The following is a 17493-nucleotide window of genomic DNA, read 5'->3' on the forward strand; positions in this document are numbered from 1 at the left end:
CACTCTCTCTCTCTCTCTCTCTCTCGCTCTCACACTCTCTCTCACTCACTCACATACACGCACTCGACCAGGCTCAATAATAAGAGTCGCAGAACAACTAAAACACAGAAACAGTGACCTCAAGTGGCCACAAAAAGGACAAGAGCACCTAAAGTAATGTGATTGCTGGTTATTTTCAGTTATTTCAGTTTCTGTTTTCTGTTTAAACATTATCCTGCTGAAAGGTCTCACAGCAGTGCAGGTATGTGAATTCATTTAAAATTCAAGGCATTGAAATGTTCCCTCCTGGTGGAATAACCTCAATCCCAGCAGCTGAGTCCTCAGCCATCTTCAAGAATCGGCTAAAAACATCTCTTCCATCTTTATTTGACCCTCTAACGCTAGCACTGTCTATTCTATCTACTTGTTTTCTTTTTATTCATATAATAAATGTTCACTGGAGGCAAGTTGAAGTAGAACCCATGTGCAGTTTTATTCAACAAAAGATGACTCAGAATACACAAATAAACAAAAAGACATGAACTTGACTATGAACATAGACTCACCAGCAGTGGGTTACACAAACAAAGCTGGACCATGGACCATGAGGGCTATATATACCAAACAAGGGGGTCACATGACACAATCCAACCAATGACAGAGATGAGCTGAGGACCATGAACCAATCAGAAGGCAGAACAAAAGACCACATGACTAAAAGAGGACATGACTGGGGCAAAACTACAAAATAAAAGACATGAAAACATGAGCATACACCAAACGTGATTATAAAAAAAAAACGGACCCACTAACACTAGCGTTCTCTATTCTGTTTCTATTCTATCTTATTGTTTTTGTTTTATTTATTAATAAAAAAATAAATAAAAACACGTGCTACGTGTGCTGCGTTAGACTAATCTGGATTCGTCACAGCACTTACATATTAATGCCCTTTTGTTGGTTTGATTGCTTCTGTTGTCCTCATTTGTAAGTCGCTTTGGATAAACGCATCTGCTAAATGACTAAATGTAAAAGTCTAGTCTGCTGTTTGATTTTAATAAGGCATGAACTGATGAGTAGCATATGAAGAATGAACAGACTAAATATTGCATCTAGACGAGGGTATCATTCCCTACATATCTCATGCAGAAACACTAAAATATCAGGATCAGTGCAGCTGCAGGAACAAGTATGTCAATCTTTTGCTCCCTTCAACTTACGTCCCAAAAAAAGGAAAAACTAACACAAACAGTACCATGAAAACATTGACTGTGCAGGTCGAAAAATGATGTGAACCTTGGATTTAATGAGAGCTTGAGTGTTTGGCAGCAATAGCCTCCAGCAGACAGCATCAGGAGGAACTTCACACACATGTAGACACTTCCTAAGACACGCGTGGTTTGACCTGTGGTCACCATTATTAATAAAAGTACATTTGCACCTGCATCCCATCTCAAACTCAGTGCTGTACTGTTAAATATTAATTTCCAAGAGACAAATTATGTCATATTGCTAGTAAATGAACTTATTTGTTAATCAACATTTTGACCCAGAGAGGATTTTCCTGAAAATGATAGTTAATGTTATCGCTATCGCTGGACTAAACCTTACTGACTTTGCTCAAACAATGTTTTTGTTTTTTTTATTTATCATTTTTTTGTACTTTTTGGGGGATTTTTTCCCAACCGTGTTACACTTGTGGCGTTCCTGGTCAAAAATGACCTGTCTACAAAAAAATTGTTTATAAATGTCTTGTTATGCTATATTATTACCAAATATTGGTAATTCCCTCAGTTTTTGAGACAATATTGACAAATTATAAACAAAAATGTTTATTTATATAGTCTTAGTCCTGTGTTAAATGTCTTCATTTTATCATATTTAATCAACCTACCCTGTTTTTTTGTTTTTTTTTGTATTTGACTGAAATTCTGGGAATTTTAGTCTAGTTTTACTCAATATAAACTCATATTTTAGTCATGCCGTATAATAGCTAAACTGATCAATTCAAATCGCAATTACTGATCATGATTGTTGTCATTTGAGAGATTTCATCAGATTTATTGCACTTTCACCAATAAACACAAATCAAGAGAATGTCAACTCATACACATGCTTTTTGACCTTCCTGATTTATTACATTTTCATAAATGAACACACTCTTTACATTACGAAAACTGGTTCAACATAAAAGCTTCCCTCAAATGCAAAAAGCGTAAAAGTTCTCATATAAATTCCAATATTCAGTGATTTGCGCTAGCATTTCTCCCTCAGAGAAGCGTGCATGCTCTGGTATTATTGTGCATGTGTTTGTTCAGATAATACATCAACTGAGGAGAGCTCGGAGGAAGAGGAAACCCATGAAGAGGAAGAGGAAAGAGAATCAGGTTGACATTTGATCACTCTATATAATCTTTTCTGGTGAACTAGAAAGCACGCTGATGCTTTTTACACTTGCATCTCCTTATAATCTACTACAATATTAGTAATGCATCTGAACAGTAATGTATCTTGCAGTTTTACTTGGTATGTTTTTGTCGTATGTCTGAACAAAACCTGAGTGCTTTTATGTTTTAAACAGAAGATGAATTGCAATGAAAGCCTAAGATACAGTAAGAATCACAGTAACAGACAACACGAGACTGTAGTATCATTTTTTTTTAAGATGAAGCTTTCAGCAGTCAGTCTTATTGTTCTTGAGTGAAGGATAAACCATAATGCTACATTTTCACGCTTTTCCAGACTCCGACACGAGACCCAGAGCAGAACATCACAGTGGTAATGATACTCCAGCATGTTTGATACGTGTGCCGTGTTTAGATCACGAGCTGATGTCATAAATCTGTGTTTCTCTCCCGTGACGCCTCAGACGAGCAGCGTCAGGCCAGCTGTGAGAAGTGTAAAGCTCTGAAGGTCAGTCTCTGAACACCGATAGCATCAACACAACCTTCTTAGCTTCATGGCATTCTACAAAACATTTAGCGTGGTAAACAATCAATGATTCAAAAGTGGATATCTGTAAATATCAGCGTTAAATAGTATTTCTAATAAGCACCCTGTAATACAGGGTTTCTGTGGGTCTTAACATGGTATTAAAAAGTCTTAACTCACCCTTCCACAAATGAAGGCCTTAAATTAGAGCAGGACGTCTTAAACTCATGAAGTCATGGCATTAAAGGTTGCATGCATTGCTGAAGATAAGTATCTTCCTCAGTATTCTGTCTTGTTTTCCAGTACAAAATCTAAACATCCTTGAATCAAGACACATTTGCGTACTAAATTCTAGTCTAAGTTTCTTTGCTTGGTCTTAAAAAGTCTTAAATTTACCTTCATAAACCCTGTGATGTCGTGACTTTGAGCACAAGGCTAGTAACGGCTCAATGCTGTCAGCCCTGTGACCTCCTCTCTAAAGACTTACACTATCAGTCAAACGGTTGCTACTCTTTATTTTACTATTATTCTACAGTCAAAGTATTGAGAACATTGTAATAGCACCAAAGGATGTAGTGATGAAAACCACTTCTTCTTTGAGCAGAGCTCTCCTCACTCTGGACATGCAGGTGCATCATGGGATGCTTTTAGACATGTGTGATGATGAGCACTTTTTGTTGTGTCAATAAACTCATATAATATTTGCTAATTTCATGCATTTAATCATAAGCCTTTAGTTTAAAAGGTTTCTAAGATCATGAGATACATAAATTCAGTGACGTATACGTTGTGTATCTATATATCAGCATATCATAATATATACCTGTGGTTCTCAAACTTTTCAATCAAAGTGTCACCTTTGATCAGACAAAAAAAAATAACTCACGGGAACAAAGGAAGACTTTTGCTTAAGTCATCTAGACCATAAAATAATAGGGAAGGGAGGAGGCAGAACAATAGGCTTTTATTAATGTTTACAAATAAAATAAAAGCAGACAAAAACTACCCGTATGAAGACTCTGGATACACAACACGTCAAGGCAGGACTCAAGCGGGAACACAGTGAATGTTGACGATGAACTGGCACAGAACAGAGAACAAAGAGAGAACGGTGAGCAGACAAGCAGGATAATGAGGGAGGACAGGTGGGGCAACTGAACAGTAATCGGGTAACAAGTGGGGCAGGCTCAAGACTAATAGATAGGGCACATAGAAACAAACAAAACAAAGCCATGTGCCCACACAAAACACAAGAATACACAGCCAATCAGAGCACTCACAAGCTGTGTGTTCGCACAAAGCAAGACGACATGAACGCACATGGCCAATGAAAATCACCAGCTGCGTGTTACACGTGTTACACGCCAAGCTGATCCCAGGAAACTAGTCTAGGAAGGCTCTGTTGAGTCCCTTTTCTGGTCTAATCACACTCAAACAAAGACAAGACGATGCATAAAGCTACAAATAAACCAGAGAGCGGTGACAGAACCCTGACAGTCACAACCCATGTTTCTCACACCATTTTTCTCATTTGCATCAACTTTTATTTCTCCAAAGGAATTTTAGGAGAAACATCTGAGACACTGTTATATGAGCTTCAAGTGTTCTGAGCTGAGGAAAAGCAACCTCTGAGCAATGCATCTGATCACCCAGTCATACACAAACACAACACACACCAGATCCATGTCATATTTTGCAGAACTGTGAAATAGCTTGATGAGAGAAGCATCTAAAACATTTTAAATATTGCAAATGAATGCATATAAATGTAAATTTATAAACTGAAGCAATTTAATCTATTAAAACGTCTCTTGTCTGTTTTGAAGTGCTGTGTCTGGTTTCATGATGCACTAATGAGCACTGAATCCAGTGTTTCTGCATCAGAAACCAACCAAATCTTTATAGCCTACTGGAAGTTAAGCTCACAGACATCAAGGGCTGAACCACAGTTTGAGAACCACTGGTATACAATATTATTGTAGACGAAGCATTCAAAACTGGCTATTTTACGAAAGAGATTGACAAAATGGCTTATCAACTACTGATGATGAATGTAATGAATGTAATGCTGACACAAAACTGTTTTTTCCCTCACAGAATCCCAAATATGAGCTCGTCACCCCCAGGAAAATGTCTCAAGATCGGCTACAGTAGGTTCTTGTTCTCCATACTGTACATATGTCCTCAGCGCAGTAGCGTGATCAGTCACATCTGACTCACTTGCTTTATGACTCTCTTTTTCTAAATGACCAGTGCTGCGGTCTAAACCTGACTAGTCTAAAATCCTTCTCTGCACTGCCAGGTTTATAAAAATGTCAAATGTGTCATGTCTGTTGCATAGTATTATTCCCCAATGAATGATATGTCAAGAAAGCCAAGGTTCAAAATGCCACTCTTAAAATAAAGGTGCTTCAAAAGGTTCTTCAAGCGATGCCATAGAAGAACCATTTTTGGTTCCACAAAGAAGCATTCAGTCAAAGGTTCTTTAAAGAACCATCTCTTTCTTACCTTTTTGTAATCTGAAGAACCTTCTTTCGCCACAAAGAAGCTTTTGTGAAACAGAAAGGTTCTTCAGATGTTAGGTTCTTTATGGAACCATTTAGACAAAAATGTTCTTCTATGGCATCGTGAAGCACCTTTATTTTTAAGAGTGTATGAATTGGTAAACCTTTGAAAAACTACTGTCCAAAAGTTAGAGGTCCGTTTTTTTATGTTTTTGAAAAAAGTCTCTTCTGTTCACCAAGGCTGCATTTATTTGATCAAAAACACCAATATTGTCAAATATTATTCTAATGTAAAATATCTGTGTTCTATGTGAATATCTGTTAAACTGTAATGTATTTCTGTGATGCGCAGCTGTATTTCCAGCATCATTACTCCAGTCTTCAGTGTCACATGATCTTCAGAAATCATTCTAATATGCTGATTTGCTGCTCAAGAAACATTTCTGATTATCATCAATGTTGAAAACAGTTGTGCTGCACGATATTTTTGTGGAAACTGTGATGCATTTTATTTTTCAGGATTCACAGATGAATAGAAAGTTCAAAAGAACAGCATTTATTTGAAATAGAAATATTTTGTGACATTATAAATGTCTTTACTGTCACTTTTGATCAATGAATGAATTAAAGTATTAATTTCTTCCAAAAACTTATATTTAAAAACATAAATGTACATATACATACTGTGTATTTACATATATAGTGGGTGTAGAAAATAATCAGCCCCCTTTAAAATAATCACATTTTGTTGCTTTGCAGCCTGAAATGAAGACATCCAGCTGTATTTACTCAGTGCAACTTATAACATCCCAGTGCAAGATAAAACACCAACATGTCAAAAAATAAATAAAAAACAGAATCACTGAGTTGGAAAAAGGATCAGCTCCTTGTGTCAGTATTTTGTTGAACTACATTTTGCTGTAATTGCAGCCTTTAGTCTGTTGGGATTTGTCTCTACTAACTTTGTGATATTTGCCCTGATTCTGTTTTCTATTTATTTTTTGACATGTTGGTGTTTTATCTTGCACTGAGATGTTATAAGTTGCACTGAGTAAATACAGCTGCATAAAACAAAAGCTGTGTCCATCTTTATTTCAGGCTGATACCTTCTGACTAAATTGAATTATGATCAAAGGAAAGTGTTGTGATAACTGTATAGGCTCGTAACTGCAGTGCTTACAGTTTTACACTCTCAGTGTTCATCTGTTTGACAGTGTGGCTCTTCTGTAGGCTGCAGCTGGATGCGGAGGGTGTGTATGAGTGTTCAGACACGGGGCTGGTGTTCGAGGTCTCTCAGCGTGTGAAGATCACCTACTGTGTTCTCTCCTGGAGCAAGTTTAGCACCTACTTGACTGGATCCTGGAAATTTGCTGGTCCCATTTTCGATGTGGACTGCGATCCGTCTATTCTCAAATCCGTGCAGTTCCCACACTCACTGTGTCTAGCAGGTACAGAGATATCATAAAACAGTTTTCACAATAGGGTTTCTCCAAAAGAATAAGTGCTCGTTTGAGGGTTTTGACATGATGGGAAACGTTTAGATTTTTGAGAATTGCATCAAAACGTTGAGCATTCTCACTTCTTTCTCTTCTTTCTGCTCGATCGTTTGCGGTCATCTTCTTCCGTGTCTTCCCTTCGCTCTCAGCAGATAAAGACAACGAGGTGAAGTTCAGCGTGCTGCACGTGAAGAACAGCTGTGGTCTGATCGAGCCCTCGGCCGATCACTCCGGCAGTCACGTCAGGTGGAACGTGTCGTCTCTTTCTCCCGTGGGTCCGATTGTTCAGACGTCTAAATCAGCAGAGCATCATGGGGTAGTGCAGGTGTTCAAGGAGGTGGGCCATGAGAACTCCTTCTCCTTCAGAGTTTACCTGGCTGGAAACAACTGCTCCGACATCAAGGTGAGGAAACAAAAAGGCTTCTGCTTTCACAGAAATGACACGGTTTTTACACAGCAGGGCTGACTGGTTGTATTCTCGGTAGCGCTGCTTATGTGACATTTTGGTAATCTTCTATATTTAGACTTGATTTCAGAGTTAAGCTAGAGCTTGCCATCTTCAGGGACTAGTGCTGCTAAGTGTTGACATCACACCGGTTTCAGTTCTGGGTGAAGTGTGGGAAGTTTGATTGTGTGCGTGTCATCAGCGACTAAATGCCTGTAGCTACAGAACAGAAGCTTTAAAATCCCTGGAGGATGTCAGCATTTGTTTCTTCATCAGATTTGTAGAAATGTAGCATTGCATCAGTGTCTCAGCAATGGATGCTCTGCAGTGAATGGGTGCCGTCAGAATGAGAGTCCAAACAGCTGATAAAAAGGGCTGGTAGCACAGTCAACAACTCTAGGCAGTTGATGGCAATATGTCTAGAGAGCCTCTGAAAGTATTTCAGTGGACCGCGGTCTTGTGCTTGAAAAAGTTATATATATGTATATATATACGTAGTACATCAGAAATTACAGCCCCTGACTCAAAGCCACTTTTTCTGGTTAGGTACTCACCATTGTGACACAAGCCAAAACTGCTGAATGAAGCAGATGTGCTTGCTAAATGTCATCTATTAACATTCGCTCATCGTCTGATGTTCCTCAACAGTTTGTGGGCTGTCTGTCTTTGCCTTCTGCTGTGGGTTTACTCATCAAATGCACATGTGAAATGACTTCCTGTGGTCTGCACACCACCGAGCGGTTTCAGAGCGGCGTAACTCACGCTGTCAGAGAGGCGATCTCAGTTTCAGTCAGTTTGGCTAAAAATCTAAATTGTCATAATTCACAGTACTTAGCCTCATGTCCTTCCGAATGAATATGACTTGCTTTCTGGCCTCTCCTGTGCATATAATCAAAGGGGACTGGGTCTGTCAAGCTCAAAATAACAAAAAAAGCACCGGAAAACAGCGTGAAAAGTTGCTTTACTTAAACTTTGGTCTTTCTGATTTAGAGGCCTGTGTCACAAAGGATGTGTAGTATTACTAAAATAAAACCATATTTCTAAATTCCTAGTAAGATGGATAAGAGTCTATTAATAAATACTGAAAACAGTAAACACCAGCTGGCAGAACATCATGAAAAAAAAAATTGGTAACACTTTAGAATAGGGAACACTTATTCACTATTAACTACGACTTTTCCCTCAATAAATTCCTAATGTGCTGCTTTTTAATAGTTAGTAAGGTAGTTGTTAAGTTTAGCTATTGGGTAGGATTAGGGATGTAGAATAAAACATTAATATGTTCTTAATTAGTACTAATAAATGGCTAATATTCTATTAATATGCATGCCAATAAGCAACTAGTTAAGAGACCCTAAAATAAAGTGTTACCAAAAATTCTCATAAACAAACTTCCAAAATGAATGGAAAATAAAACACTTAGAATTCTATCGTTCCACATCTGTTGGTGTTCAGTTTTTTAATTGTACTTGCATGGATGTTTAATTTGCATGTTTTTTTTTTTATTGGACAGCAACAAAATATTGATTACAACAATATTTTCCTTTCAATGAAAAGCGTTGCATTGCACTTTTATGTGCACACTTGACCAATTGCAAACTCGTGGCCAATCCCTAAAGTGAAGTCACATTTATTTCTATAGCACTTTAAATAATTCAGATCGTTTCAGAGCAGCTGCACAGAAACAAACAGGAAAATAACAGTATTAATGTTACAAAGTTTTCATTCAATTTCAGCTGAAAAGCAGCTCTACACAAAACAATAGTGTCAATGTTCAGATCAATTCAATGCTGATTCGGTTTAGTTCAACAACGCTGTTAGAGAAGTGACCGAAAGCATCACAGTTCTGCCTAAACTAGGTTGTTTGGTTTTGTCCAATTCTAACTGATCCTGTAACCCGGAGTTTGTTTAGCTAGTTTAGCGTGACAATACTTGACAAGGCTCTGCTAGAGGTTCATCAGAATTACAGCTGATGCCATGTTCTGCAGGACATCAGGAGGGCCGTTCGGCGGGCGAACAACTGTAAGAACAACAAGAGGTACATACAAGTAGACAAGCCACCCACATGCATGCTGGAGGAGAACAGGAGGTACCGTCTCATCAGCGAGCCCATGGGTCACATCACACCAGAGGTACTGCAGACGTGTGTGTGTGTGTGTGTGCAGGACATGCTCTTCTCTCCTGTCATCGTGGAGGTGAAGGGATACTTCGAGGTCTTCTTTGAGGAGAGTCCTCCCTTCAAATTGTCCTTGACAGATGCTGACTCGAGTCATACCGTATGGACAGCTACCATCAGAGAGGGTACGGTTCAGTCAACACAAACACGAGCCGCTCCTTTCCAGGAGACAAAAATTTTGTTTTCAATAACTTTATTTGAAATGTTACTGCTGAACATTTATGAAATCATATTTTCCCACCTCATGCCTGAAGTAACGGGCCTATAACTGACAAATAGAGGAGCAAGCGTTCCCTTCAGATTACTACTCCACAAATATGCTTTTTAAAGGCCAAGTGTTAAACTCTGTCAAAGCTTTACATTATTTCAACCCTGTGACAGTAAGTTTACAATTAATACACTTGAGTACACAACTAGTACTTATAAAGCACAAATGTGTCCCTGCAGCACAAAAGCAGTGTTAAGTCGCTGGGGTATATTTGTAGCAATAGCCAACAATACATTGTATGGGTCAAAATGATAGATTTTTCTTTTATGCCAAAAATCATTAGGATATTAAGTTAAGATCATGTTCCATGAAGATATTATGTAAATTTCCTACCGTAAATATATCAAAACTTAATTTTTGATTAGTAATATGCATTGCTAAGAACTTCATTTGAACGTCATTTGAACTTTAAAGATGATTTTCTCAATATTTAGATTTTTTTGCACCCTCAGATTCCAGATTTTCAAAATAGTTGTATCTCGACCTCTGCATAATCCCTTAATTCTAAACCCCACACCTAAACTTAACTACTACCTTACTAACTATTAATAAGCAGCACATTAGCAGTTCACTGAGGCAAAAGTCACGATTAATAGTTGGTTAATAGTGAGAAATGGACCCCAAACTAAAGTGTGACCAATATGTCAAATAATGTGTTCAGTATCCTGTTCATTTGTAACAGTAAGTCATGAAGACAGTTTCCTGAGAATGACCAATAAATGTTATTATAAATCTTTTACAGGAGACTGCGTACATCATGTTGATGAAACCCCCAAAAAACCATCCAAAGGTATATAGTGCATCTCTGTCCTCAGTGCAATGTGGCAGGGATGGGTTTTTTAGTTACATTTTTTGGTTGAATACCTGAAATAAGGTAAATAAACTCAAGATACTTTCATGTTTTATCCTACGTCACAAAAAACATCAGTTGTGTTTGTTGGTGAAGATTATCGTGATGAACAAAACATGTAAGAATGAAAAACTTCTGTTGGTCGCAGAGCTTATTTTCTGCAGTCATCCAAAAGCCAATGGAATGATGTGATGTGAACTTATAAAAACACATCATCCCTTGAGCGCTCTGTTCATCACACTCTCAGATTGTTCAGGACTGATGCATATTCTGTGGTCTGGCCGTCTACAGGCAGAAAGAGACAGAGCAGCACATCAGAGGAAGAGCTCTGTCACAAGCACAGTAAGAAAGCGCGCGGCATTGACGAGGCCGGTAAGTTTATGATAGCCTCATTACAGTATTTATCCTGATTGTGTGTTGACTGGAGTGCTGGTGTGTGTTCAGACTGTAACGTGACGGCCGCGGCTCCGGACCTGACGGACCAGCAGCTGATGCAGGTGGCCAAACGCATGGGGAGGGAGTGGAAGGTCGTGGCCATCAGCTGTCTGGGCCTCAGCAAGCAGGACCTGGAGGAGATGGAGGCCACCGAGGAGAGCGTGACCATGCTGAAGTTCAACATGCTGGAGCGCTGGAGACGACGACAGCCCAAGGGGAAAGCGGGAATTCAGGATCTCCTCAAATGTTTGAAAGACAACGATGACGTGCCCAATGAGGTCATTGCTGCGCTGGACGGTGAGTCTGGACGGGATCTGGTGTGATGCAGTGTGATGGAAAAGCCTTCTGAGGTGTGTCTTTTCTTAGTGTTGACCGATATATCGGCCGATATGTGACCCTGGAGCTGAATTTATACAAAGCTGAATAATAAATAATCTTTCCATTGATGTATGGTTTGTTAGGATCAGACAATATTTGGTTGAGATACAACTATTTGAAAATCTGGAATCTGAGGGTGCAAAAAAATCTAAATATTGAGAAAATCATCTTTAAAGTTGTTCAAATGAAGTTCTTAGCAATGCATATTACTAATCAAAAATTAAGTTTTGATATATTTACAGTAGGACATTTACAAAATATCTTCATGGAACATGATCTTAACTTAATATCCTAATGATTTTTGGCATAAAAGAGAAATGTATAATTTTGACCCATACAATGTATTGCTGGCTATTGCTACAAATATACCCCAGCGACTTAAGACTGCTTTTGTGCTCCAGGGACACATTTTAGGATTTTTTTTAAATGATCGGCATCAGCTGACAAGTATTTCTGTTTGGCCAATGTGTTGGAAGCGGCACTTTTATTTTGACAAACATTTGACAAAATGTTTATTTGACAGATTTATTGTTTATCAAGGTATTTTTTTTTTCTTTCAAATTTGTTTATTTTCAGATTACGCCTAATTTGTAAATATTGTGTAAAATAAATATAAATTTAATTTCAGCACTTGTTATGCATGTGTTGCCATATGAAATCAGCATCTCGCATCATAAAAGTCTATATCGGTCAGCCACTATTCTTCCTCACGTGACCTGCTGGTGACGAGGCTCATGGAGTGAGATGCTGATAAACAATGAGATGTGCATCTAAAGATGAAACATAAAGATGACGTCCTTTAGGAAGAAAGTTGTGTTGGCTGCGAGCGAGACATGTGACGTTAAATCAGGCGATGCCTGTGATGTTGGCAATCATTCCTGTTTAATGCAACACACTACAGACAAAAACATTGAATTTTTAAAAATTTTTTCATGCACTGGTCAGTTTTGGTTACATAACACGTCTTCTTTCAAACTTGTGTGAAGAAAACATCCAAAATACACATTTTATTCCTGTCTATATTCTGAAGGCCTTTACTGAGGGGTTAGTTCATATATCATGGTGAAAATGTATTGTTTTCTGTCCGTTGACAGCATTTTCTAATTTACGGAGTGATAAAAAGAGAAATCCAAAATCTCCTCTGGAAAAACCAACTCTAAAATTTCATTAAAATCATGAGGATTGTGATCCTGACTTTTTCTGGATTTTTTTGCAAAATTAAAGCGTGCCTCATTTTGAAGTTTAAACATTGTAGAATTGTTTAGAACTGTCTTCGTGTACTGTAAGTAATGAACTGGTGGAGTACGGTGAGATCTATTACATTTTTACACTATTCATCTGGAGTGAAACACATTTATGCTCCTCTGTGCTGCATGAAATGTTTTTAACGTCCTTGTGGATTGAAACATGAAGTTAGAGTGGGCCATATCCATTCCCCCATTAGATTCAATATGAAGCATTTCTGTAATAATGCCAGTTCCTGTTACTACTGTAAAACGCCGATCGTTTGTAGTAATGCTGAGCCCTGCCTCCTCGACAGTACAGGGCTTCTGTTTCAGCTTTATATGTCAGCAGAACTGTTATTTGTTTTTCATTTGTGTCTCATCTTTCTTTCCAGAGATGCTACAAAAGAACTCAGCCACATGAGCATTAGCTGTCTGGAGTCTGTGGACTGACAGATGGTCAGGAGTCATCTTAACCACTGTTCGAGAGCGATGGAGACGTCCTGGAAGAGCAGGCCGGTCGCGCTCTAATCTGGACGGAGATGTTTGTGCTTCGACTGGAATCTGGTGCTTTCTGGAAAACTGAGCTCTGAATACACCAGACACGCTTAGTATGTCTGTAGACTGGTACACTTTGCATGCATCTCTTTATTTTGTGCTTGCATTTGTATATTTTTTAAGATACTGTACATATTTGAATGTCTTTGTAAGGACTGTACAGTAAGTAGAACTCCGTTTGTTTTGTTGCATTATGAGCCGTGATCATCTGCACTTGTTTTTGAGGAACAGGCTGATTTTGATCTCAGGTGCCATCGTTCTCTGATGGTTATGGACTGCCGTTATAGTAAATATGATATCATGATATTCATGCAGATACGGGCTCCATCTACACACGTGTAATCATCACTGTTCGTGTGAACGTCCACACATGTGACTGGAAGCGTCTCTGAAGCGTTTGTTGGGTAACCTGTACGATGCGCTGTCTCAGGGGAGTCTTTATTCTGACCTTTCTTTAAATCAATAAATCATGAAAATGAATGAAAACACAAATTGTTGTTCCGTCATAAACCAGAGCATTTCAGGACAAGTTACATTTTGCAGTTTAGTTTCAATCAACACTTTTTTAAGAGTCCATGATCACGCGGTAATTAAGCATCAACACACTGGTAGTTAATGATTAACTGAACATATACTAAAGGCAGGTCAGCACTAGTTCTGCGGTAGTTAAGCACGAACACACCAGTAATTAACAATTAACTGAACATACACACAAGGGCATATTAGCATTATTACAACTTATTAAACATTTTAAGCAAAAATAATCCAGTAATTAACTGAATGTACAGTAAATGTAGTAAAAGTTAGATACAGTTACAGTTTAGATATTCAGTAGAATAGGGAACACGTTCACTATTAATTAAGAGTTTTGCCTCAGTAAACTCCTAATTACTGCTTATTAATAGTTAGTAAGGTAGCTGTTAAGTTTAGGATTAAGAGATCTAAACTATGGTCATGCAGAATAAGGCATTAATATGTGCTTTATAAGTACTGATAAACAGCCAGTGTGCTAGTAACATCCATGCTGATAAACTACTAGTTAATAGTGAGAATTGATCCTTAAAATAAAGTGTAACCAGCAGATATTCTGTACTATCAGTAACTTTTGCAACTACATGTTAACTAGCTCTAAATAGAGTATTAGTAGACTGTTAGTTTAGGGTTAGGGTTGGCAGAATAAGTTGCCTTTTAGCCATTATTTGCAATGTAAATGTCTTTATGTGTGTGATTTACATAATGTTATATTCTGTGATTTACCATCTGTAAAATGAACCAAACAACAGGAATAATTGTTAAATTAGTGCTGGTTTTACAGTTTTGAGTAACACATTACGGTGAAACTTTATTTTAAGGTGTCCTTGTTACACATGTTACATGTACTTACTAATATAATAACAATTAATTATGCATAATTACATGCAAGTAACCCTAATCCTAACCCTAACCATATAGTAGGCACATGTAGTTCATTAACATTACTCAGCACTTAAATGTATAATTACACTGTAACAAGGACACCTTAAATAAAGTGTAAACTAAATGACTAAACTTGTGTAATAAAGACCCGTTCTGAAGTGAAAAGTATATCCACATGAATTATTGAGTGATGTTCAAGTTTATTCACCAGAAAAAGCCAGTAATACAGCACTACTAAAGACTCATGCTTAACTACTGCTTAACTAATGCTAATATGCCTTTACTATTGGTTCAGTTAGTCATTAACACCAGTGTGTTAATGCTGCACTACTGCATGATTGTGGAGCATTAAAATAAAGAGCTACCACAGTAAGTCTTGAATCTAAAAAGAATAATTCAGTTCTCATATGACTCATGTTTAATATGTTCTTGGGAATCATCCAAACAAACACAAAAGACATTTTTGTTACACAAATAATTTAATAAATAGTTAATAAATAATACATTGCGGACATGCAAATAAATAATTTCTCAACACAAATAAATAGACTGAGTGATTGACATAAATATACACCGTGGAGGCCACACGCGTCTAGCTTATGCGTGACTGACAGGCGTGCAGTCGTGTGAGGAGGAAGCGGCGCTGTGGTGAGTGACATCATTTCCTGTGCTCTCCGGAGCCGATGTACCCCAGCGCCCGGTTCACGGTGATGGCCCGGATGTGGAAGCCCTTCAGCGTCTTGCACAGGGACAGACGGTCATCGAAGGACAATCCGCTCCAGACGCGCCACTGCACACACATCAGAGAACATGAGCAGACGTGTGATGAAGGAGTGTGTGTCTGCAGAGAGAGAGAGAGAGAGGGAGACACGCACCTGAGGAAACTCTCCATCTGCAGCCTCGCAGTTCTCATTCAAACACTGCAAACCAAACAGAGGACCATTAAAACCATTAGAGTTTTCAACACACACACACACACACAGGTTTGTTTTTGTGAAAAGTGGGGACATCCCATAGGCGTAATGGTTTTTATACTGTACAGACCGTATATTCTATTGCCCTACCAGAGAGAGAGAGAGAGAGGGAGACACTCACCTGAGGAAACTCTCCATCTGCAGCCTCGCAGTTCTCATTCAAACACTGCAAACCAAAAAGAGGACCATTAAAACCATTAGAGTTTTCAACACACACACACACACACAGGTTTGTTTTTGTGAAAAGTGGGGACATCCCATAGGCGTAATGGTTTTTATACTGTACAGACCGTATATTCTATTGCCCTACACCAACCCTTCTCCTTGTAATACCTGTCATACCTTTGTCATTATACAAATTTATGTCCTCATTTGTCACAAAAACGCGCACACGCTCACACACACAGGCACACGCTCACACACACACACACACACACACATGCTCGCTCGCACACACGCACGCACGCACGCGCACACACATCGTTTTACTCGTCAAGGCATTTGTTTGCACACTAAACTGAGGAGTGCTGCATTTTTGGAATGGCTTACTAAGTGAGCACTGCGCAGTGTACACTGTGTTCCTTAACCCTTAATTCCGTAGCTGTACAGGCCTAAAATAAATAAATTTTTGATGTTTTTTGTTATGTCAGGTTCTCAGCTACCGACTGAGGGTGTTTATATCTGCATTTACGCATTTGGCAGATGCTTTTATCCAAAGAAATATGCAATGCATTGAAGATGTACATTTTTATCAGTTTAAGCATTTCACTAGGAATCAAACCCATGATCTTGGTGTTGTTAGCGGCATGGGGAAAAAATGAAGAAATGTTAAAAATGTTAAATTAAAAATTAAAAAATTACAATACTACTTGCAATAATTTTTTGTTTTTGTTTTTTAAAAATAGTTGTTAAATACAGTGCTAAAAATCATTTTGTTCCAATTTAAAAATTTTTGTTGTAATATGTGAGAATTTTAGTTTTTTTTCCCATAGTGTGATTTTTGGTGAAATTGTATTGAATCCAATTAGGGTCAATTTGACTCACAACTTAAAAATTCTGCCCAGAATTCAAACATAATAAAAGCAATTTTGCAATAAATGTTTCAAGCAGTGTAGCCGTCACTTGAAAGCAGTTATTTTATTATTTCTATATTAAATTCGGTTCTGTCTTAATATGTGGTGTCTGGTTGACTGGTCAGACAGCAGATGAAGCGCTGTACTGTGGGATGTGTGTTGTCCGCGGTGCTCTGACTGTGTGCGGATCTGTTTGTGCTGAATAGTGCTAGTGTGCTGCTATGGCATTCTGAGCAGCCTGTGGATCGATCAGTGAGCCTGTGGAGAGTCTCACGTTCATCAGGCCTTTGGTGGCTGTCTTCACTGGACTCAGATCAGTCTCACTGGGCCTGTAGGAGCTCAGCATCACATCGTAATAGCTCAGATCAGCTCTGATGTTCCTCAGACACTCCGTCTGTGAAGATCACACAAGCGTTAGACAGACCGGATCACCTGAGCTGAATCAGACGGATATAACACCACAGCAAACTCACCTCACTGAAAGACGAGCGTCTGTGGCTGGAGCAGGACGCATTCTGAAATCACACGCCATCCACAGCATTAATACTGGCAGTGACACTCACAGAGGAACACACACACACTGTACATACTGCTCACACGTCATCGGAGATGTGATGTGTGTGAGGAACTGAGGAACGATCAGACTCACATGAGCGGAGCCGCTGGGCTGACACACAGACGCTGTGAGAGTGTGAGGAATCATCTGAGCCTCCAGATCCGTGCAGTTAAAGCCAGCAAACAGATCCCTGTGTTCCATCTTCCCCTCCTGTGCTCAGAGCACACACAC

The 17493-nt window shown here is 38.7% G+C and overlaps 2 protein-coding genes across 2 annotated transcripts in view; one reads left to right on the forward strand and one right to left on the reverse strand.

Annotated features, from left to right (window-relative positions):
* The first annotated feature begins 214 nt into the window (after positions 1–214).
* On the forward strand, positions 215–13729 carry LOC107701299 (NACHT, LRR and PYD domains-containing protein 1b allele 3). Its single transcript, XM_016503292.1, has 14 exons — positions 215–241; positions 2298–2366; positions 2561–2591; positions 2722–2757; positions 2849–2892; positions 5008–5060; positions 6645–6862; positions 7063–7313; positions 9344–9487; positions 9521–9656; positions 10542–10589; positions 10941–11021; positions 11094–11381; positions 13081–13729. The coding sequence occupies exons 2-14, from the start codon at positions 2340–2342 to the stop codon at positions 13107–13109; spliced, it is 1386 nt and encodes a 461-aa protein (XP_016358778.1). The 5' UTR covers positions 215–241; positions 2298–2339; the 3' UTR covers positions 13110–13729.
* Positions 13730–15238: 1509 nt separating this feature from the next.
* Positions 15239–17493, reverse strand: part of il12a (interleukin 12a) — a 6135-nt gene continuing 3880 nt past the window's right edge. Inside the window, exons 3-7 of the mRNA XM_016503294.1 lie at positions 17356–17472; positions 17180–17221; positions 16981–17100; positions 15755–15799; positions 15239–15449 (exon numbers count right to left, since the gene is read on the reverse strand). Of these exons, the coding sequence (XP_016358780.1) occupies positions 15318–15449; positions 15755–15799; positions 16981–17100; positions 17180–17221; positions 17356–17472 (456 nt within the window). The 3' untranslated portion in view covers positions 15239–15317. The remainder of the gene's footprint in view (positions 15450–15754; positions 15800–16980; positions 17101–17179; positions 17222–17355; positions 17473–17493) is intronic.

The sequence above is a fragment of the Sinocyclocheilus anshuiensis genome, unplaced genomic scaffold, assembly GCF_001515605.1.
Source record: "Sinocyclocheilus anshuiensis isolate Anshui unplaced genomic scaffold, SAMN03320099.WGS_v1.1 scaffold1570, whole genome shotgun sequence".
In the NCBI taxonomy this organism is placed as follows: Eukaryota; Metazoa; Chordata; class Actinopteri; order Cypriniformes; family Cyprinidae; genus Sinocyclocheilus; species Sinocyclocheilus anshuiensis.

What these genes read in the sequence shown, in the direction of transcription:
- LOC107701299 (XM_016503292.1), top strand. Translation starts at nt 2,340, where the DNA reads ATGAAGAGGAAGAGGAAAGAGAATCAG. An exon ending in AGAAGTGTAAAGCTCTGAAG is followed by an intron (nt 2,893 to 5,007) that starts GTCAGTCTCTGA and finishes TTTCCCTCACAG; the next exon opens with AATCCCAAATATGAGCTCGT. An exon ending in CCCCAAAAAACCATCCAAAG is followed by an intron (nt 10,590 to 10,940) that starts GTATATAGTGCA and finishes GGCCGTCTACAG; the next exon opens with GCAGAAAGAGACAGAGCAGC.